General features: G+C 37.2%; 1 protein-coding gene across 1 annotated transcript in view; it reads right to left on the bottom strand.

Annotated features, from left to right (window-relative positions):
- Positions 1–491: 491 nt before the first annotated feature.
- ASB10 (ankyrin repeat and SOCS box containing 10) overlaps positions 492–27091 on the bottom strand; it is a 325082-nt gene continuing 298482 nt past the window's right edge. Inside the window, exon 4 of the mRNA XM_053713231.1 lies at positions 492–635. Within this exon, the coding sequence (XP_053569206.1) occupies positions 492–635 (144 nt within the window). The remainder of the gene's footprint in view (positions 636–27091) is intronic.

The following is a 27091-nucleotide window of genomic DNA, read 5'->3' as shown; positions in this document are numbered from 1 at the left end:
GTAGTATTATGTTATGTACAGTACATCACATATTACTACTGTACATCACATATTACTACTGTACATCACATAATACTACAGTAGTAATATGTGATGTACAGTAGTAATATGTGATGTACAGTAGTATTATGTGTGATGTACAGTAGTATTATGTTATGTTCAGTAGTATTAATTGATGTACAGTAGTATTATGTTATGTACAGTAGTATTATGTGATGTACAGTAGTATTATGGGATGTACACTAGTATTATGGGATGTACAGTAGTATTATGTGTTGTACAGTAGTATTATGTTATGTATAGTAGTAATATGTTATGTACAGTAGTATTATATGTTGTACTGTAATTTTATCAGATGTACAGTAGTATTATGGGATGTACACTAGTATTATGGGATGTACAGTAGTATTATGTGTTGTACAGTAGTATTATGTTATGTATAGTAGTAATATGTTATGTACAGTAGTATTATATGTTGTACAGTAATTTTATCAGATGTACAGTAGTATTGTGGGACATACCTGCTTCTGCTCCTCTGGCACTGCATCTGCCCACTCTTCGGTGACACGAACGTAGCTGTAGGTGTTCAGCAGAACTTCCACTGTCCTAGGTGAGGACGAGCAGTAGCGCAGCACCTGTCACACAATATGAGAGCTCTGAATCCTGACTGATCATTGTATATCTGCATACTGGTGTATACACAAATACACTCATCACACATGTTTTACAAATGTACGCCAATTACATGTCTTACACAAATACGCGCATTACACAAATACACTCATCACACATGTTTTACAAATGTACGCCAATTTCATGTCTTACACAAATACACTCATCACACATGTTTTACAAATGTACGCCAATTACATGTCTTACACAAATACGCGCATTACACAAATACACCCATCACACGTGTTTTACAAATGTACGCCAATTTCATGTCTTACACAAATACACTCATCACACATGTTTTACAAATGTACGCCAATTACATGTCTTACACAAATACGCGCATTACACAAATACACCCATCACACGTGTTTTCCAAATGTACACCAATTACATGTCTTACACAAATACGAGCATTACACAAATACACTCATCACACGTGTTTTACAAATGTACGCCAATTACATGTCTTACACAAATACCCGCATTACACAAATACACCCATCACACGTGTTTTACAAATGTACACCAATTACATGTCTTACACAAATACGCGCATTACACAAATACACCCATCACACGTGTTTTCCAAATGTACACCAATTACATGTCTTACACAAATACGCGCATTACACAAATACACTCATCACACGTGTTTTACAAATGTACGCCAATTACATGTCTTACACAAATACGCGCATTACACAAATACACCCATCACACGTGTTTTACAAATATACACTAATTACATGTCTTACACAAATACGCGCATTACACAAATACACCCATCACACGTGTTTTACAAATACGCCAATTACATGTCTTACACAAATACGCGCATTACACAAATACGCTCGTCATACACTTTACACGAATACCCCTGTTACACACCTCACACAAATACACACATCACACAAATACGCTCGTCATACACCTTACACGAATACCCCTGTTACACACCTCACACAAATGCATGCATTACACAAATACACCCATCACACGTGTTTTACAAATACGCCTATTACATTTCTTACACAAATATGCAGATTACACAAATACGCTCGTCATACACCTTACTTGAATACCCCTGTTACACACCTCACACAAATACACGCATTACACAAATACACCCATCACACGTGTTTTACAAATATGCCAATTACATGTCTTACACAAATATGCAGATTATACAAATACGCTCGTCATACACCTTACACGAATACCCCTGTGACACACCTCACACAAATACGTGCATTACACAAATACACCCATCACATGTGTTTTACAAATACGCCAATTACATGTCTTACACAAATATGCAGATTACACAAATAAGCTCGTCATACACCTTACACGAATACCCCTGTTACACACCTCACACAAATACGCCTGTGATACACCTTACACGAATACCCCTGTGACACACCTCACACAAATACGCGCATTACACAAATACGCCCGTCATACACCTTACACGAATACCCCTGTGACACACCTCACACAAATACGTGCATTACACAAATACACCCATCACACGTGTTTTACAAATATACGCCAATTACATGTCTTACACAAATATGCAGATTACACAAATATGCTCGTCATACACCTTACTCGAATACCCTGTGACACACCTCACACAAATAAGCGCATTACACAAATACACCCATCACACATGTTTTACAAATGTACGCCAATTACATGTCTTACACAAATACGCGCATTACACAAATACACCCATCACACGTGTTTTACAAATGTACACCAATTACATGTCTTACACAAATACGCGCATTACACAAATACACCCATCACACGTGTTTTACAAATGTACACCAATTACATGTCTTACACAAATACACCCATCACACGTGTTTTACAAATGTACACCAATTACATGTCTTACACAAATACGCGCATTACACAAATACACTCATCACACATGTTTTACAAATGTACGCCAATTACATGTCTTACACAAATACGCGCATTACACAAAAACACCCATCACACATATTTTACAAATGTACGCCAATTACATGTCTTACACAAATACGCGCATTACACAAATACACCCATCACACGTGTTTTACAAATGTACACCAATTACATGTCTTACACAAATACGCGCATTACACAAATACACCCATCACACGTGTTTTACAAATGTACACCAATTACATGTCTTACACAAATACGCGCATTACACAAATACACCCATCACACGTGTTTTACAAATGTACACCAATTACATGTCTTACACAAATACGCGCATTACACAAATGCACCCATCACACGTGTTTTACAAATGTACACCAATTACATGTCTTACACAAATACACGCATTACACAAATACACCCATCACACGTGTTTTACAAATGTACGCCAATTACATGTCTTACACAAATACGCGCATTACACAAATACACTCATCACACATATTTTACAAATGTACGCCAATTACATGTCTTACACAAATACGCGCATTACACAAATACACTCATCACACGTGTTTTACAAATGGACGCCAATTACATGTCTTACACAAATACCCGCATTACACAAATACACCCATCACACGTGTTTTACAAATGTACACCAATTACATGTCTTACACAAATACGCGCATTACACAAATACACTCATCACACATATTTTACAAATGTACGCCAATTACATGTCTTACACAAATACGAGCATTACACAAATACACCCATCACACGTGTTTTACAAATGTACACCAATTACATGTCTTACACAAATACGCGCATTACACAAATGCACCCATCACACGTGTTTTACAAATGTACACCAATTACATGTCTTACACAAATACGCGCATTACACAAATACACTCATCACACATGTTTTACAAATGTACGCCAATTACATGTCTTACACAAATACGCGCATTACACAAATACACCCATCACACATATTTTACAAATGTACGCCAATTACATGTCTTACACAAATACGCGCATTACACAAATACACTCATCACACGTGTTTTACAAATGTACACCAATTACATGTCTTACACAAATACGCGCATTACACAAATACACCCATCACACGTGTTTTACAAATGTACACCAATTACATGTCTTACACAAATACGCGCATTACACAAATACACCCATCACACGTGTTTTACAAATGTACACCAATTACATGTCTTACACAAATACGCGCATTACACAAATGCACCCATCACACGTGTTTTACAAATGTACACCAATTACATGTCTTACACAAATACGCGCATTACACAAATACACTCATCACACGTGTTTTACAAATGTACGCCAATTACATGTCTTACACAAATACGCGCATTACACAAATACACTCATCACACGTGTTTTACAAATGTACGCCAATTACATGTCTTACACAAATACGCGCATTACACAAATACACTCATCACACGTGTTTTACAAATGGACGCCAATTACATGTCTTACACAAATACGCGCATTACACAAATACACCCATCACACGTGTTTTACAAATGTACACCAATTACATGTCTTACACAAATACGCGCATTACACAAATACACCCATCACACTTGTTTTACAAATACGCCAATTACATGTCTTACACAAATACACCCATCACACGTGTTTTACAAATGTACACCAATTACATGTCTTACACAAATACGCGCATTACACAAATACACCCATCACACTTGTTTTACAAATACGCCAATTACATGTCTTACACAAATACACCCATCACACGTGTTTTACAAATGTACACCAATTACATGTCTTACACAAATACGCGCATTACACAAATACACCCATCACACGTGTTTTACAAATGTACACCAATTACATGTCTTACACAAATACGCGCATTACACAAATACACCCATCACACGTGTTTTACAAATGTACACCAATTACATGTCTTACACAAATACGCGCATTACACAAATACACTCATCACACATGTTTTAAAAATGTACGCCAATTACATGTCTTACACAAATACGCGCATTGCACAAATACACTCATCACACATGTTTTACAAATGTACGCCAATTACATGTCTTACACAAATACGCGCATTACACAAATACACCCATCACACGTGTTTTACAAATGTACACCAATTACATGTCTTACACAAATACGCGCATTACACAAATACACCCATCACACGTGTTTTACAAATGTACGCCAATTACATGTCTTACACAAATACACCCATCACACGTGTTTTACAAATGTACACCAATTACATGTCTTACACAAATACGCGCATTACACAAATGCACCCATCACACGTGTTTTACAAATGTACACCAATTACATGTCTTACACAAATACGCGCATTACACAAATACACTCATCACACATATTTTACAAATGTACGCCAATTACATGTCTTACACAAATACGCGCATTACACAAATACACTCATCACACGTGTTTTACAAATGGACGCCAATTACATGTCTTACACAAATACGCGCATTACACAAATACACCCATCACACGTGTTTTACAAATGTACACCAATTACATGTCTTACACAAATACGCGCATTACACAAATACACTCATCACACATATTTTACAAATGTACGCCAATTACATGTCTTACACAAATACGCGCATTACACAAATACACCCATCACACGTGTTTTACAAATGTACACCAATTACATGTCTTACACAAATACGCGCATTACACAAATACACCCATCACACTTGTTTTACAAATACGCCAATTACATGTCTTACACAAATACACCCATCACACGTGTTTTACAAATGTACACCAATTACATGTCTTACACAAATACGCGCATTACACAAATGCACCCATCACACGTGTTTTACAAATGTACACCAATTACATGTCTTACACAAATACGCGCATTACACAAATACACTCATCACACATATTTTACAAATGTACGCCAATTACATGTCTTACACAAATACGCGCATTACACAAATACACCCATCACACGTGTTTTACAAATGGACGCCAATTACATGTCTTACACAAATACGCGCATTACACAAATACACCCATCACACGTGTTTTACAAATGTACACCAAATACATGTCTTACACAAATACGCGCATTACACAAATACACCCATCACACATGTTTTACAAATGTACACCAATTACATGTCTTTCACAAATACGCGCATTACACAAATACACCCATCACACATGTTTTACAAATGTACACCAATTACATGTCTTACACAAATACGCGCATTACACAAATACACCCATCACACTTGTTTTACAAATGTACACCAATTACATGTCTTACACAAATACGCGCATTACACAAATACACCCATCACACGTGTTTTACAAATACGCCAATTACATGTCTTACACAAATACGTGCACTACACAAATACGCTCGTCATACACCTTACACGAATACCCCTGTTACACACCTCACACAAATACACTCATTACACAAATACGCTCGTCATACACCTTACACGAATACCCCTGTTACACACCTCACACAAATACATGTATTACACAAATACACCCATCACACGTGTTTTACAAATACGCCAATTACATTTCTTACACAAATATGCAGATTACACAAATACTCTCGTCATACACCTTACTTGAATACCCCTGTTACACACCTCACACAAATACACGCATTACACAAATACGCTCATCATACACCTTACACGAATACCCCTGTTACACACCTCACACAAATACGTGCATTACACAAATACACCCGTCATACACCTTACACGAATACCCCTGTGACACACCTCACACAAATACGTGCATTACACAAATACACCCATCACATGTGTTTTACAAATACGCCAATTACATGTCTTACACAAATACACGCATTACACAAATACGCTCATCATACACCTTAAACGAATACCCCTGTTACACACCTCACACAAATACGTGCATTACACAAATACACCCGTCATACACCTTACACGAATACCCCTGTGACACACCTCACACAAATACGTGCATTACACAAATACACCCATCACATGTGTTTTACAAATACGCCAATTACATGTCTTACACAAATATGCAGATTACACAAATACGCTCGTCATACACCTTACACGAATACCCCTGTTACACACCTCACACAAATACGCCCGTCATACACCTTACACGAATACCCCTGTGACACACCTCACACAAATACGCGCATTACACAAATACGCCCGTCATACACCTTACACGAATACCCCTGTGACACACCTCACACAAATACGTGCATTACACAAATACACCCATCACACGTGTTTTACAAATATACGCCAATTACATGTCTTACACAAATATGCAGATTACACAAATATGCTCGTCATACACCTTACACGAATACCCTGTGACACACCTCACACAAATAAGCGCATTACACAAATACACCCATCACACGTGTTTTACAAATATACACCAATTACGTGTCTTACACAAATATGCAGATTACACAAATACGCTCATCATACACCTTACACGAATACCCCTGTTACACACCTCACAAAAATATGCAGATTACACAAATACGCTCGTCATACACCTTACTCAAATACCCCTGTTACACACCTCACACAAATACGCCCGTGATACACCTTACACGAATACCCCTGTTACACACCTCACACAAATACGCGCATTACACAAATACGCTCGTCATACACCTTACTCGAATACCCCTGTTACACACCTCACACAAATACGCGCATTACACAAATACACCCATCACACGTGTTTTACAAATATACTCCAATTACATGTCTTACACAAATATGCAGATTACACAAATATGCTCGTCATACACCTTACACGAATACCCCTGTGACACACCTCACACAAATAAGCGCATTACACAAATACACCCATCACACGTGTTTTACAAATATACACCAGTTACATGTCTTACACAAATATGCAGATTACACAAATACGCTCGTCATACACCTTACTCGAATACCCCTGTTACACGACTCACACAAATACACGCATTACACAAATACACTTGTCATACACCTTACTCGAATACCCCTGTTACACACCTCACACAAATACGCACATTACATAAATACGCTCGTCATACACCTTACTCGAATACCCCTGTTACACACCTCACACAAATACACCCATCACACATGTTTTACAAATACGCCAATTACATGTCTTACACAAATATGCAGATTACATGAATACCCCCGTTACATGCATCATACAAATACGTGCATTACAAATATACGCTCATCATACACCTTACTCTAATACCCCTGTTACACACCACACACAAATACACCCATCACACATGTTTTACAAATACGCCAATTACATGTCTTACACAAATATGCAGATTACACGAATACCCCCATTACATGCATCATACAAATACGTGCATTACAAATATACGCTCATCATACACCTTACTCGAATACCCCGTTTCACGCCTCATACAAATACGTGCATTACACAAATACGCACGTCATACACCTTACACAAAACACCCCTTTACTTGCCTCACACAAATATGCGCATTACACAAATACGCCCATCATACACCTCACACACATACGCGCATTACACATATACGATCGTCATACATCTTACTAGAATACCCCTGTTTCACGCCTCATACAAATACGCCCGTCACACGCCTTACACAAATGCTCCCAACAAACACTTTACACAAATACACCCATCACACGTGTTACACAAATACGCCCGTAACATGCCTTACACAAATACGCCCGTCTCACTCCTTACACAAATACGCCTGTCACACATGTTACACAAATACAGCCATCACACGCCTAACACAAATACTCCCAACACATACCTTACACAAATACACCCGTCACGCACCTTATACAAATATGGCGCTTACACGCCTTACAAAAACACGCCCGTCACCCGCCTTACACAAATACTCCCATCACACACCTTACACAAATACACCCATCACACACCTTACAAAAACACGCCCGTCACCTGCCTTACACAAATACTTCCATCACACACCTTATACAAATACACCCATCACACACCTTACACAAATACGCCCATTACACACCTTACACAAACACGCCCATCACACACCTTACACAAACACGCCCATCACACACCTTACACAAATACTCCCATCACACACCTTACACAAATACACCCATCACACACCTTACACAAATACACCCGTCACGCACCTTATACAAATATGGCGCTTACACGCCTTACAAAAACACGCCCGTCACCCGCCTTACACAAATACTCCCATCACACACCTTACACAAATACACCCATCACACACCTTACAAAAACACGCCCGTCACCTGCCTTACACAAATACTTCCATCACACACCTTACACAAATACACCCATCACACACCTTACACAAATACGCCCATTACACACCTTACACAAACACGCCCATCACACACCTTACACAAATACTCCCATCACACACCTTACACAAATACACCCATTACACACCTTACACAAACACGCCCATCACACACCTTACACAAATACGCCCATCACACACCTTACACAAATACGCCCATCACACACCTTACACAAATACTCCCATCACACACCTTACACAAATACACCCATCACACACCTTACACAAATACACCCATCACACACCTTACACAAATACGCCCATCACACACCTTACACAAATACACCCATCACACACCTTACACAAATATACCCATCACACACCTTACACAAATACGCCCATCACACACCTTACACAAATACGTCCATCACACACCTTACACAAATACACCCATCACACACCTTACACAAATACGTCCATCACACACCTTACACAAATACACCCATCACACACCTTACACAAATACGTCCATCACACACCTTACACAAATACGTCCATCACACACCATACACAAATACGCCCATCACACACCTTATACAAATACGCCCATCACACACCTTACACAAATACACCCATTACACACCTTACACAAATACGCCCATCACACACCTAACAAAAATACACCCATTACACACCTTACACAAATACGCCCATCACACACCTTACAAAAATACGTCCATCACAAACCTTACACAAATACGCCCATCACACACCTTACACAAATACACCCATCACACACCTTACACAAATACGCCCATCACACACCTTACACAAATACGTCCATCACACACCTTACACAAATACACCCATCACACACCTTACACAAATACACCCATCACACACCTTACACAAATACGCCCATCACACACCTTACACAAATACGCCCATCACACACCTTACACAAATACGCCCATCACACACCTTACACAAATACGCCCATCACACACCTTACACAAATACTCCCATCACACACCTTACACAAATACACCCATCACACACCTTACACAAATACGCCCATCACACACCTTACACAAATTCATCCATCACACACCTTACACAAATACGCCCATCACACACCTTACAGAAATACACCCATCACACACCTTACACAAATACGCCGTCACACACCTTACACAAATACGCCCATCACACACCTTACACAAATACGCCCATCACACACCTTACACAAATACACCCATCACACACCTTACACAAATACACCCATCACACACCTTACACAAATACGCCCATCACACACCTTACACAAATACACCCATCACACACCTTACACAAATACGCCCGTCACACCTTACACAAATACACCCATCACACACCTTACACAAATACGCCCGTCAAACCTTACACAAATATGCCCATCACACACCTTGCACAAATACGCCCATCACACACCTTGCACAAATACGCCCATCACACACCTTACACAAATATGCCCATCACACACCTTACACAAATACGCCCATCACACACCTTGCACAAATACGCCCGTCACCTGCCTTACACAAATACTTCCATCACACACCTTACACAAATACTTCCATCACACACCTTACACAAATACTTCCATCACACACCTTACACAAATACTTCCATCACACACCTTACACAAATACACCCATCACACACCTTACACAAATACGCCCATTACACACCTTACACAAATACGTCCATCACACACCTTACACAAACACGCCCATCACACACCTTACACAAATACTCCCATCACACACCTTACACAAATACTTCCATCACACACCTTACACAAATACTCCCATCACACACCTTACACAAATACACCCATCACACACCTTACACAAATACGCCCATCACACACCTTACACAAATACGCCCATCACACACCTTACACAAATACGCAGATCACACACCTTACACAAATACTCCCATCACACACCTTACACAAATACACCCATCACACACCTTACACAAATACACCCATCACACACCTTACACAAATACACCCATCACACACCTTACACAAATACGCCCATCACACGCCTTACACAAACACGCCCATCACACACCTTACACAAATACACCCATCACACACCTTACACAAATACGCCCATCACACACCTTACACAAATACGTCCATCACACACCTTACACAAATACACCCATCACACACCTTACACAAATACGCCCATCACACACCTTACACAAATACGCCCATCACACACCTTACACAAATACACCCATCACACACCTTACACAAATACGCCCATCACACACCTTACACAAATACGCCCATCACACACCTTGCACAAATACGCCCATCACACACCTTACACAAATACACCCATCACACACCTTACACAAATACACCCATCACACACCTTACACAAATACACCCATCACACACCTTACACAAATACACCCATCACACACCTTACACAAATACTTCCATCACACACCTTATACAAATACGCCCATTACACACCTTACACAAACACACCCATCACACACCTTACACAAACACGCCCATCACACACCTTACACAAATACTCCCATCACACACCTTACACAAATACTCCCATCACACACCTTACACAAATACTCCCATCACACACCTTACACAAATACACCCATCACACACCTTACACAAACACGCCCATCACACACCTTACACAAATACACCCATCACACACCTTACACAAATACACCCATCACACACCTTACACAAATACACCCGTCACGCACCTTATACAAATATGGCGCTTACACGCCTTACAAAAACACGCCCGTCACCCGCCTTACACAAATACTCCCATCACACACCTTACACAAATACACCCATCACACACCTTACAAAAACACGCCCGTCACCTGCCTTACACAAATACTTCCATCACACACCTTACACAAATACACCCATCACACACCTTACACAAATACGCCCATTACACACCTTACACAAATACGTCCATCACACACCTTACACAAACACGCCCATCACACACCATACACAAATACTCCCATCACACACCTTACACAAATACACCCATTACACACCTTACACAAACACGCCCATCACACACCTTACACAAATACGCCCATCACACACCTTACACAAATACTCCCATCACACACCTTACACAAATACACCCATCACACACCTTACACAAATACACCCATCACACACCTTACACAAATACGCCCATCACACACCTTACACAAATACACCCATCACACACCTTACACAAATACACCCATCACACACCTTACACAAATACACCCATCACACACCTTACACAAATACGCCCATCACACACCTTACACAAATACGCCCATCACACACCTTACACAAATACTCCCATCACACACCTTACACAAATACACCCATCACACACCTTACACAAATACACCCATCACACACCTTACACAAATACACCCATCACACACCTTACACAAATACGCCCATCACACACCTTACACAAATACACCCATCACACACCTTACACAAATACACCCATCACACACCTTACAGAAATACGCCCATCACACACCTTACACAAATACACCCATCACACACCTTACACAAATACACCCATCACACACCTTACACAAATACGCCCATCACACACCTTACACAAATACGTCCATCACACACCTTACACAAATACACCCATCACACACCTTACACAAATCCGCCTATCACACACCTTACACAAATACACCCATCACACACCTTACACAAATACACCCATCACACACCTTACACAAATACGCCCATCACACACCTTACACAAATACGTCCATCACACACCTTACACAAATACACCCATCACACACCTTACACAAATACACCCATCACACACCTTACACAAATACGCCCATCACACACCTTACACAAATACGCCCATCACACACCTTACACAAATACGCCCATCACACACCTTACACAAATACGCCCATCACACACCTTACACAAATACGCCCATCACACACCTTACACAAATACGCCCATCACACACCTTACACAAATTCATCCATCACACACCTTACACAAATACGCCCATCACACACCTTACAGAAATACACCCATCACACACCTTACACAAATACGCCGTCACACACCTTACACAAATACGCCCATCACACACCTTACACAAATACGCCCATCACACACCTTACACAAATACGCCCATCACACACCTTACACAAATACACCCATCACACACCTTACACAAATACGCCCATCACACACCTTACACAAATACACCCATCACACACCTTACACAAATACGCCCGTCACACCTTACACAAATACACCCATCACACACCTTACACAAATACACCCATCACACACCTTGCACAAATACGCCCATCACACACCTTGCACAAATACGCCCATCACACACCTTACACAAATATGCCCATCACACACCTTACACAAATACGCCCATCACACACCTTGCACAAATACGCCCGTCACCTGCCTTACACAAATACTTCCATCACACACCTTACACAAATACACCCATCACACACCTTACACAAATACGCCCATTACACACCTTACACAAATACGTCCATCACACACCTTACACAAACACGCCCATCACACACCTTACACAAATACTCCCATCACACACCTTACACAAATACACCCATTACACACCTTACACAAACACGCCCATCACACACCTTACACAAATACGCCCATCACACACCTTACACAAATACGCAGATCACACACCTTACACAAATACTCCCATCACACACCTTACACAAATACACCCATCACACACCTTACACAAATACACCCATCACACACCTTACACAAATACACCCATCACACACCTTACACAAATACGCCCATCACACGCCTTACACAAACACGCCCATCACACACCTTACACAAATACACCCATCACACACCTTACACAAATACGCCCATCACACACCTTACACAAATACGTCCATCACACACCTTACACAAATACACCCATCACACACCTTACACAAATACGCCCATCACACACCATACACAAATATGCCCATCACACACCTTATACAAATACGCCCATCACACACCTTACAAAAATACGTCCATCACAAACCTTACACAAATACGCCCATCACACACCTTACACAAATACACCCATCACACACCTTACACAAATACGCCCATCACACACCTTACACAAATACGCCCATCACACACCTTACACAAATACACCCATCACACACCTTACACAAATACACCCATCACACACCTTACACAAATACGCCCATCACACACCTTACACAAATACGCCCATCACACACCTTACACAAATACGCCCATCACACACCTTACACAAATACGCCCATCACACACCTTACACAAATACACCCATCACACACCTTACACAAATACGCCCATCACACACCTTACACAAATTCATCCATCACACACCTTACACAAATACGCCCATCACACACCTTACAGAAATACACCCATCACACACCTTACACAAATACGCCGTCACACACCTTACACAAATACGCCCATCACACACCTTACACAAATACGCCCGTCACACCTTACACAAATACACCCATCACACACCTTACACAAATACGCCCGTCAAACCTTACACAAATATGCCCATCACACACCTTGCACAAATACGCCCATCACACACCTTATACAAATACACCCATCACACACCTTACACAAATATGCCCATCACACACCTTACACAAATACGCCCATCACACACCTTGCACAAATACGCCCATCACACACCTTATACAAATACACCCATCACACACCTTACACAAATATGCCCATCACACACCTTACACAAATACGCCCATCACACACCTTATACAAATACGCCCATCACACACCTTACACAAATACACCCATCACACACCTTACACAAATACGCCCATCACACACCTTACACAAATACGCCCATCACACACCTTACACAAATACGCCCATCACACACCTTACACAAATACACCCATCACACAACTTACACAAATACACCCATCACACAACTTACACAAATACGCCCATCACACACCTTACACAAATACACCCATCACACACCTTACACAAATACGCCCATCACACACCTTACACAAATACACCCATCACACACCTTACACAAATACACCCATCACACACCTTACACAAATACACCCATCACACACCTTACACAAAAACACCCATCACACACCTTACACAAATACACCCATCACACACCTTACACAAAAACACCCATCACACACCTTACACAAATACGCCTCTTTTTATTCAGTTATTAGGTTAATAAAGTTATTGTGTGTTTCCATGTAAGGGTATCCTTAGCGTTTAATCCCTTTTCGTCTACTAAATTCTCTAGAATAAATAAATTGTATTTCTTTCATGTAATTAGCAAGAGTCCATGAGCTAGTGACGTATGGGATATACATTCCTACCAGGAGGGGCAAAGTTTCCCAAACCTTAAAATGCCTATAAATACACCCCTCACCACACCCACAAATCAGTTTTACAAACTTTGCCTCCAAGGGAGGTGGTGAAGTAAGTTTGTGCTAGATTCTACGTTGATATGCGCTCCGCAGCAAGTTGGAGCCCGGTTTTCCTCTCAGCGTGCAGTGAATGTCAGAGGGATGTGAAGAGAGTATTGCCTATTGAATGCAGTGATCTCCTTCTACGGGGTCTATTTCATAGGTTCTCTGTTATCGGTCGTAGAGATTCATCTCTTACCTCCCTTTTCAGATCGACGATATACTCTTATATTTACCATTTCCTCTACTGATTCTCGTTTCAGTACTGGTTTGGCTTTCTACAAACATGTAGATGAGTGTCCTGGGGTAAGTAAGTCTTATTTTCTGTGACACTCTAAGCTATGGTTGGGCACTTTGTTTATAAAGTTCTAAATATATGTATTCAAACATTTATTTGCCTTGACTCAGGATGTTCAACTTTCCTTATTTCCAGACAGTCAGTTTCATACTTGGGATAATGCATATGAATAAATCAATTTTTTTCTTACCTTAAAAATTTGACTTTTTCCCTGTGGGCTATTAGGCTCGCAGAGGGCTGAAAATGCTTCATTTTATTGCGTCATTCTTGGCGCGGACTTTTTTGGCACAAAATTTTTTTTTTCTTCTGTTTCCGGCGTCATACGTGTCGCCGGAAGTTGCGTCATTTTTGACGTTCTTTTGCGCCAAAAGTGTCGGCGTTCCGGATGTGGCGTCATTTTTGGCGCCAAAAGCATTTAGGCGCCAAATAATGTGGGCGTCATTTTTGGCGCTAAAAAAATATGGGCGTCGCTATTGTCTCCACATTATTTAAGTCTCATTTTTTATTGCTTCTGGTTGCTAGAAGCTTGTTCGCTGGCATTTTTTTCCCATTCCTGAAACTGTCATTTAAGGAATTTGATCAATTTTGCTTTTTATGTTGTTTTTTCTATTACATATTGCAAGATGTCCCACGTTGAAACTGAATCAGAAGATACTTCTGGAAAATCGCTGCCTGGGGCTGGAGCTACCAAAGCTAAGTGTATCTACTGTAAACTTATGGTATCTGTTCCTCCAGCTGTTGTTTGTACTGTTTTGTCATGACAAACTGTTTATGCAGATAATATTTCCTTTAGTACTGTTACATTACCTGTTGCTGTTCTGTCAACATCTAATACTCAGAGTGTTCCTGATAACATAAGAGATTTTGTTTCTAAATCCATTAAGAAGGCTATGTCTGTTATTTCTCCTTCTAGTATACATAAAAGTCTTTTAAAACTTCTCTTTTTTCAGATGAATTTTTAAATGAACATCATCATTCTGATTCTGATAATGGTTCTTCTGGTTCAGAGGATTCTGTCTCAGAGGTTGATGCTGATAAATCTTCATATTTATTTAAAATGAAATTTATTCGTTCTTTATTTAAAGAAGTCCTAATTGCATTAGAAATAGAGGATTCTAGTCCTCTTGATACTAAATCTAAACGTTTAGATAAGGTTTTTAAATCTCCTGTAGTTATTCCAGAAGTTTTTCCTGTCCCTAGTGCTATTTCTGAAGTAATTTCCAGGGAATGGAATAATTTGGGTAATTCATTTACTCCTTCTAAACGTTTTAAGCAATTATATCCTGTGCCATCTGACAGATTAGAGTTTTGGGACAAAATCCCTAAAGTTGATGGGGCTGTCTCTACTCTTGTAAAGCATACTACTATTCCTACGGCAGATGGTACTTCCTTAAGGATCCTTTAGATAGGAAAATTGAATCCTTTCTAAGAAAAGCTTACTTGTGTTCAGGTAATCTTCTTAGACCTGCTATATCTTTAGCGGATGTTGCTGCAGCTTCATCTTTTGGTTAGAAGCTTTAGCGCAACAAGTAACAGATCATAATTCTCATAGCATTTTTATTCTTCAACATGCTAAAAATTTTATTTGTAATGCCATCTTTGATATCATTAGAGTTGATGTCAGGTATATGTCTCTAGCTATTTTAGCTAGAAGAGCTTTATGGCTTAAGACTTGGAATGCTGTTATGTCTTCTAAGTCAACTTTGCTTTCCCTTTCTTTCCAGGGTAATGATCGTTTTCGTTCCTTTTGTCACAACAAGGAACAAAAACCTGATCCTTCATCCTCAGGAGCGGTATCAGTTTGGAAACCATCTCCAGTCTGGAATAAATACAAGCCTTTTAGAAAATCAAAGCCAGCTCCTAAGTCCACATGAAGGTGCGGCCCTCATTCCAGCTCAGCTGGTAGGGGGCAGATTACGTTTTTTCTAAGAAATTTGGATCAATTCCGTTCACAATCTTTGGTTTCAGAACATTGTTTCAGAAGGGTACAGAATTGGCTTCAAGATAAGGCCTCCTGCAAAGAGATTTTTTTTCTTCCCGTGTCCCAGTAAACCCAGCGAAGGCTCAAGCATTTCTGAAATGTGTTTCAGATCTAGAGTTGACTGGAGTAATTTTGCCAGTTCCAGTTCTGGAACAGGGACTGGGGTTTTATTCAAATCTCTTCATTGTACCAAAGAAGGAAAATTCCTTCAGACCAGTTCTGGATCTAAAAATATTGAATCGTTATGTAAGGATACCAACATTCAAAATGGTAACTGTAAGGACTATCCTGCCTTTTGTTCAACAAGGGCATTATATGTCTACTATAGATTTACAGGATGCATATCTGCATATTCCGATTCATCCAGATAACTATCAGTTTCTGAGATTCTCTTTCCTAGACAAGCATTACCAGTTTGTGGCTCTGCCGTTTGGCCTAGCTACAGCTCCAAGAATTTTTACGAAGGTTCTCGTGCCCTTCTGTCTGTAATCAGAGAACAGGGTATTGTGGTATTCCATATTTGGACGATATCTTGGTACTTGCTCAGTCTTCACATTTAGCAGAATCTCATTCGAATCGACTTGTGTTGTTTCTTCAACATCATGGTTGGAGGATCAATTTACCAAAAAGTTCATTGATTCCTCAGACTTAGGTAACCTTTTTAGGTTTTCAGATAGATTCAGTATCCATGACTCTATCTTTGATAGACATGAGACGTCAAAAGTTGATATCAGCTTGTCGAAACCTTCAGTCACAATCTTTCCCTTCGGTAGCCTTATGCATGGAAATTCTAGGTCTTATGACTGCGGCATCGGACGCAATCCCCATTGCTCATTTTCAAATGCGGCCTCTTCAGCTCTGTATGCTGAACCAGTGGTGCAGGGATTACACAAAGATATCTCAATTAATATCTTTAAAACCGATTGTACAACACTCTAAAACGTGGTGGACAGATCACCATCGTTTAGTTCAGGGGGCTTCTTTTGTTCTTCCGACCTGGACTGTAATTTCAACAGATGCAAGTCCTCCAGGTTGGGGAGCTGTGTGGGGGTCTCTGACAGCACAAGGGGTTTGGGAATCTCAGGAGGTGAGATTACCGATCAATATTTTGGAACTCCGTGCAATTTTCAGAGCTCTTCAGTCTTGGCCTCTTCTAAAGAGAGAATCGTTCATTTGTTTTCAGACAGACAATGTCACAACTGTGGCATACATCAATCATCAAGGAGGGACTCACAGTCCTCTGGCTATGAAAGATGTATCTCGAATTCTGGTATGGGCGGAATCCAGCTCCTGTCTAGTTTCTGCGGTTCATATCCCAGGTATAGACAATTGAGAAGCGGATTATCTCAGTCGCCACACGTTTCATCAGGGCGAATGGTCTCTTCTCCCAGAGGTATTTCTTCAGATTGTTCAAATATGGGGTCTTCCAGAAATAGATCTGATGGCTTCTCATCTAAACAAGAAACTTCCCAGGTATCTGTCCAGATCCAAGGATCCTCAAGCGGAAGCAGTGGATGCGTTGTCACTTCCTTGGAAGTATCATCCTGCCTATATCTTTCCGCCTCTAGTTCTTCTTCCAAGAGTAATCTCCAAGATTCTGAAGGAATGCTCATTTGTTCTGCTGGTGGCTCCAGCATGGCCTCTCAGGTTTTTGGTATGCGGATCCTGTCCGGATGGCCTCTTGCCAACCGTGGACTCTTCCGTTAAGACCAAACCTTCTGTCACAAGGTCCTTTTTTTCCATCAGGATCTCATATCCTTAAATTTAAAGGTATGGAGATTGAACGCTTGATTCTTAGTCAAAGAGGTTTCTCTGACTCTGTGATTAATACTATGTTACAGGCTCGTAAATCTGTATCTAGAGAGATATATTATAGAGTCTGGAAGACTTATATTTCTTGGTGTCTTTCTCATCATTTTTCCTGGCATTCTTTTAGAATTCCGAGAATTTTACAGTTTCTTCAGGATGGTTTGGATAAAGGTTTGTCTGCAAGTTCCTTGAAAAGACAAATCTCTGCTCTTTCTGTTCTTTTTCACAGAAAGATTGTTAATCTTCCTGATATTCATTGTTTTGTACAAGCTTTGGTTCGTATAAAACCTGTCATTAAGTCAATTTCTCCTCCTTGGAGTTTGAATTTGGTTCTGGGGGCTCTTCAAGCTCCTCCGTTTGAACCTATGCATTCTTTGGACATTAAATTACTTTCTTGAAAAGTTTTGTTCCTTTTGGCCATCTCTTCTGCCAGAAGAGTTTCTGAATTATCTGCTCTTTCTTGTGAGTCTCCTTTTCTGATTTTTCATCAGGATAAGGCGGTGTTGCGAACTTCTTTTAAATTTTTACCTAAGGTTGTGAATTCTAACAACATTAGTAGAGAAATTGTGGTTCCTTCATTATGTCCTAATCCTAAGAATTCTAAGGAGAAATCATTGCTTTCTTTGGATGTAGTTAGAGCTTTGAAATATTATGTTGAAGCTACTAAGAATTTCTGAAAGACTTCTAGTCTATTTGTTATCTTTTCCGGTTCTTGGAAAGGTCAGAAGGTTTCTGCCATTTCTTTGGCATCTTGGTTGAAATCTTTAATTCATCATGCTTATTTCGAGTCGGGTAAAACTCCGCCTCAAAGGATTACAGCCCATTCTACAAGGTCAGTTTCTACTTCCTGGGCGTTTAGGAATGAAGCTTCGGTTGTTCAGGTTTGCAAAGCAGCAACTTGGTCTTCTTTGCATACTTTTACTAAATTCTACCATTTTGATGTGTTTTCTTCTTCTGAAGCAGTTTTTGGTAGAAAAGTACTTCAGGCAGCTGTTCCAGTTTGTTTCTTCTGCTCATAACTTCATTTTTTTTCATTATAAGTTTTAAACTTTGTTTGGGTGTGGATTATTTTCAGCGGAATTGGCTGTCTTTATTTTATCCCTCCCTCTCTAGTGACTCTTGCGTGGAAGATCCACATCTTGGGTAGTCATTATCCCATACGTCACTAGCTCATGGACTCTTGCTAATTACATGAAAGAAAACATAATTTATGTAAGAACTTACCTGATAAATTCATTTCTTTCATATTAGCAAGAGTCCATGAGGCCCACCCTTTTTTGTGGTGGTTATGATTTTTTTGTATAAAGCACAATTATTCCAATACCTTATATTTATGCTTCGCACTTTTTTCTTATCACCCCACTTCTTGGCTATTCGTTAAACTGATTTGTGGGTGTGGTGAGGGGTGTATTTATAGGCATTTGAGGTTTGGGAAACTTTGCCCCTCCTGGTAGGAATGTATATCCCATACGTCACTAGCTCATGGACTCTTGCTAATATGAAAGAAATGAATTTATCGTATACATACGTGCATGAATTTATATTATTTCAACAGAGCTGAGGGACTCAAATATTTATTAAATGTATAAGAGAATATAGCAGCAAACCAATTCAGTATGAAAGCAGCTTGGCTCTCAGACTGGAGCTGTGTTTTACCTAGAACCTCATACAGATGTTACATTACTGTATCTCATACTGATGTTACATTATTGTATCTCATATAGATGTTACATTATTGTATCTCATACAGATGTTACATTATTGTATCTCATACAGATGTTACATTATTGTATCTCATACAGATGTTACATTACTGTATCTCATACAGATGTTACATTATGTGTATCTCATACAGATGTTACATTATTGTATCTCATACAGATGTTACATTATTGTATCTCATACAGATGTTACATTATTGTATCTCATACAGATGTTACATTATGTGTATCTCATACAGATGTTACATTATTGTATCTCATACAGATGTTACATTATTGTATCTCATACAGATGTTACATTATTGTATCTCATACAGATGTTACATTATGTGTATCTCATACGGATGTTACATTATTGTATCTCATATAGATGTTACATTATTGTATCTCATACAGATGTTACATTATGTGTATCTCATACAGATGTTACATTATTGTATCTCATACAGATGTTACATTATTGTATCTCATACAGATGTTACATTATGTGTATCTCATACAGATGCTACATTATTGTATCTCATACCGATGTTACATTATTGTATCTCACACAGATGTTACATTATTGTATCTCATACAGATGTTACATTATTGTATCTCATATAGATGTTACATTATTGTATCTCATACAGATGTTACATTATTGTATCTCATATAGATGTTACATTATGTGTATCTCATATAGATGTTACATTATTGTATCTCATACAGATGTTACATTATTGTATCTCATACAGATGTTACATTATTGTATCTCATACAGATGTTACATTATGTGTATCTCATACAGATGCTACATTATTGTATCTCATACCGATGTTACATTATTGTATCTCACACAGATGTTACATTATTGTATCTCATACAGATGTTACATTATTGTATCTCATATAGATGTTACATTATTGAATCTCATATAGATATTACATTATTGTATCTCATATAGATGTTACATTATTGTATCTCATACAGATGTTACATTATTGTATCTCATACAGATGTTACATTATTGTATCTCATATAGATGTTACATTATTGTATCTCATATAGATGTTACATTATGTGTATCTCATATAGATGTTACATTATTGTATCTCATACAGATGTTACATTATTGTATCTCATACAGATGTTACATTATTGTATCTCATACAGATGTTACATTATGTGTATCTCATATAGATGTTACATTATGTGTATCTCATACAGATGTTACATTATGTGTATCTCATACAGATGTTACATTATGTGTATCTCATACAGATGTTACATTATTGTATCTCATACAGATGTTACATTATTTGTATCTCATACAGATGTTACATTATTGTATCTCATACAGATGTTACATTATTGTATCTCATACAGATGTTACATTATGTGTATCTCATACAGATGTTACATTATTGTATCTCATACCGATGTTACATTATTGTATCTCATACAGATGTTACATTATTGTATCTCATATAGATGTTACATTATTGTATCTCATATAGATGTTACATTATTGTATCTCATACAGATGTTACATTATTGTATCTCATACAGATGTTACATTATTGTATCTCATACAGATGTTATATTATTTGTATCTCATATAGATGTTACATTATTTGTATCTCATATAGATGTTACATTATTGTATCTCATACAGATGTTACATTATTGTATCTCATACAGATGTTACATTATTGTATCTCATATAGATGTTACATTATTGTATCTCATATAGATGTTACATAATTGTATCTCATACAGATGTTACATTATGTGTATCTCATATAGATGTTATATTATTGTATCTCATACCGATGTTACATTATTGTATCTCATACCGATGTTACATTATTTGTATCTCATACAGATGTTACATTATGTGTATCTCATACAGATGTTACATTATGTGTATCTCATACAGATGTTACATTATTTGTATCTCATATAGATGTTACATTATTGTATCTCATACAGATGTTACATTATTGTATCTCATATAGATGTTACATTATTGTATCTCATACAGATGTTACATTATTGTATCTCATACAGATGTTACATTATTGTATCTCATACAGATGTTACATTATTGTATCTCATACAGATGTTATATTATTGTATCTCATACAGATGTTACATTATTGTATCTCATACAGATGTTACATTATTTGTATCTCATACAGATGTTACATTATTGTATCTCATACAGATGTTACATTATTTGTATCTCATACAGATGTTATATTATTGTATCTCATACAGATGTTACATTATTGTATCTCATACAGATGTTACATTATTTGTATCTCATACAGATGTTACATTATTGTATCTCATACAGATGTTACATTATTTGTATCTCATATAGATGTTACATTATGTGTATCTCATATAGATGTTATATTATTGTATCTCATACCGATGTTACATTATTGTATCTCATACAGATGTTACATTATTGTATCTCATACAGATGTTACATTATTTGTATCTCATACAGATGTTACATTATTTGTATCTCATACAGATGTTACATTATTGTATCTCATATAGATGTTACATTATTGTATCTCATACAGATGTTACATTATTGTATCTCATACAGATGTTACATTATTGTATCTCATACAGATGTTACATTATTGTATCTCATACAGATGTTACATTATTGTATCTCATACAGATGTTACATTATTGTATCTCATACAGATGTTACATTATTGTATCTCATACAGATGTTACATTATGTGTATCTCATACAGATGTTACATTATTGTATCTCATACAGATGTTACATTATTGTATCTCATACAGATGTTACATTATTGTATCTCATATAGATAATACATTATTGTATCTCATACAGATGTTACATTATTTGTATCTCATATAGATGTTACATTATTGTATCTCATATAGATGTTACATTATTGTATCTCATATAGATGTTACATTATTGTATCTCATATAGATGTTACATTATTGTATCTCATACAGATGTTACATTATTGTATCTCATACAGATGTTACATTATTGTATCTCATACAGATGTTACATTATTGTATCTCATATAGATGTTATATTATTGTATCTCATACAGATGTTACATTATTGTATCTCATACAGATGTTACATTATTGTATCTCATACAGATGTTACATTATTGTATCTCATACAGATGTTACATTATTGTATCTCATATAGATGTTACATTATTGTATCTCATATAGATGTTACATTATTGTATCTCATACAGATGTTACATTATTGTATCTCATACAGATGTTACATTTTTGTTACTTTATACAGATGTTACATTAATGTATCTCATATAGATGTTACATTATTGTATCTCATACAGATGTTACATTATGTGTATCTCATACAGATGTTACATTATTGTATCTCATACAGATGTTACATTATGTGTATCTCATATAGATGTTACATTATTGTATCTCATACAGATGTTACATTATTGTATCTCATACAGATGTTACATTATTGTATCTCATACAGATGTTACATTATGTGTATCTCATACAGATGTTACATTATTGTATCTCATACAGATGTTACATTATTGTATCTCATACAGATGTTACATTATGTGTATCTCATACAGATGTTACATTATGTGTATCTCATACAGATGTTACATTATTGTATCTCATACAGATGTTACATTATTGTATCTCATACAGATATTAAATTATTGTATCTCATACAGATGTTACATTATTGTATCTCATATAGATGTTACATTATTGTATCTCATACAGATGTTACATTATTGTATCTCATACAGATGTTACATTATTGTATCTCATATAGATGTTACATTATTGTATCTCATATAGATGTTACATTATTGTATCTCATACAGATGTTACATTATTGTATCTCATATAGATGTTACATTATTGTATCTCATATAGATGTTACATTATTGTATCTCATATAGATGTTACATTATTGTATCTCATACAGATGTTACATTGTTGTATCTCATACAGATGTTACATTATGTGTATCTCATACAGATGTTACATTATTTGTATCTCATATAGATGTTACATTATTGTATCTCATATAGATGTTACATTATTGTATCTCATATAGATGTTACATTTTTGTATCTCATATAGATGTTACATTTTTGTATCTCATACAGATGTTACATTATTTGTATCTCATACAGATGTTACATTATTGTATCTCATACAGATGTTACATTATTGTATCTCATATAGATGTTACATTATTGTATCTCATATAGATGTTACATTATTGTATCTCATATAGATGTTACATTATTGTATCTCATACAGATGTTACATTAATTGTATCTCATACAGATGTTACATTATTGTATCTCATACAGATGTTACATTATTGTATCTCATACAGATGTTACATTATTGTATCTCATACAGATGTTATATTATTTGTATCTCATACAGATGTTACATTATTGTATCTCATACAGATGTTACATTATTGTATCTCATACAGATGCTACATTATTGTATCTCATATAGATGTTACATTATTGTATCTCATACAGATGTTAAATTATTGTATCTCATACAGATGTTACATTATTGTATCTCATACAGATGTTACATTATTGTATCTCATATAGATGTTACATTATTGTATCTCATACAGATGTTACATTATTGTATCTCATACAGATGTTACATTATTGTATCTCATACAGATGTTACATTATTGTATCTCATACAGATGTTACATTATGTGTATCTCATACAGATGTTACATTATTGTATCTCATACAGATGTTACATTATTTTATCTCATACAGATGTTACATTATTGTATCTCATACAGATGTTACATTATGTGTATCTCATACAGATGTTACATTATTGTATCTCATACAGATGTTACATTATTGTATCTCATACAGATGTTACATTATTGTATCTCATACAGATGTTACATTATTTGTATCTCATATAGATGTTACATTATTGTATCTCATACAGATGTTACATTATTGTATCTCATACAGATGTTACATTATTGTATCTCATATAGATGTTACATTATTGTATCTCATATAGATGTTACATTATTGTATCTCATACAGATGTTACATTATTTGTATCTCATACAGATGTTACATTATTGTATCTCATACAGATGTTACATTATTGTATCTCATACAGATGTTACATTATTGTATCTCATACAGATGTTACATTATTGTATCTCATACAGATGTTACATTATTGTATCTCATACAGATGTTACATTATTGTATCTCATACAGATGTTACATTATTGTATCTCATACAGATGTTACATTATTGTATCTCATACAGATGTTACATTATTGTATCTCATACAGATGTTACATTATTGTATCTCATACAGATGTTACATTATTGTATCTCATACAGATGTTACATTATTGTATCTCATACAGATGTTACATTATGTGTATCTCATACAGATGTTACATTATTGTATCTCATATAGATGTTACATTATTGTATCTCATATAGATGTTACATTATTGTATCTCATATAGATGTTACATTATTGTATCTCATACAGATGTTACATTATTGTATCTCATACAGATGTTACAGTTATGTGTATCTCATATCAGATGTTA

Source organism: Bombina bombina, chromosome 5, assembly GCF_027579735.1.
Source record: "Bombina bombina isolate aBomBom1 chromosome 5, aBomBom1.pri, whole genome shotgun sequence".
NCBI lineage: Eukaryota > Metazoa > Chordata > Amphibia > Anura > Bombinatoridae > Bombina > Bombina bombina.
The sequence above is the reverse complement of the archived record's forward strand: the minus strand, read 5'-3'. Positions and strand labels throughout refer to the sequence as shown.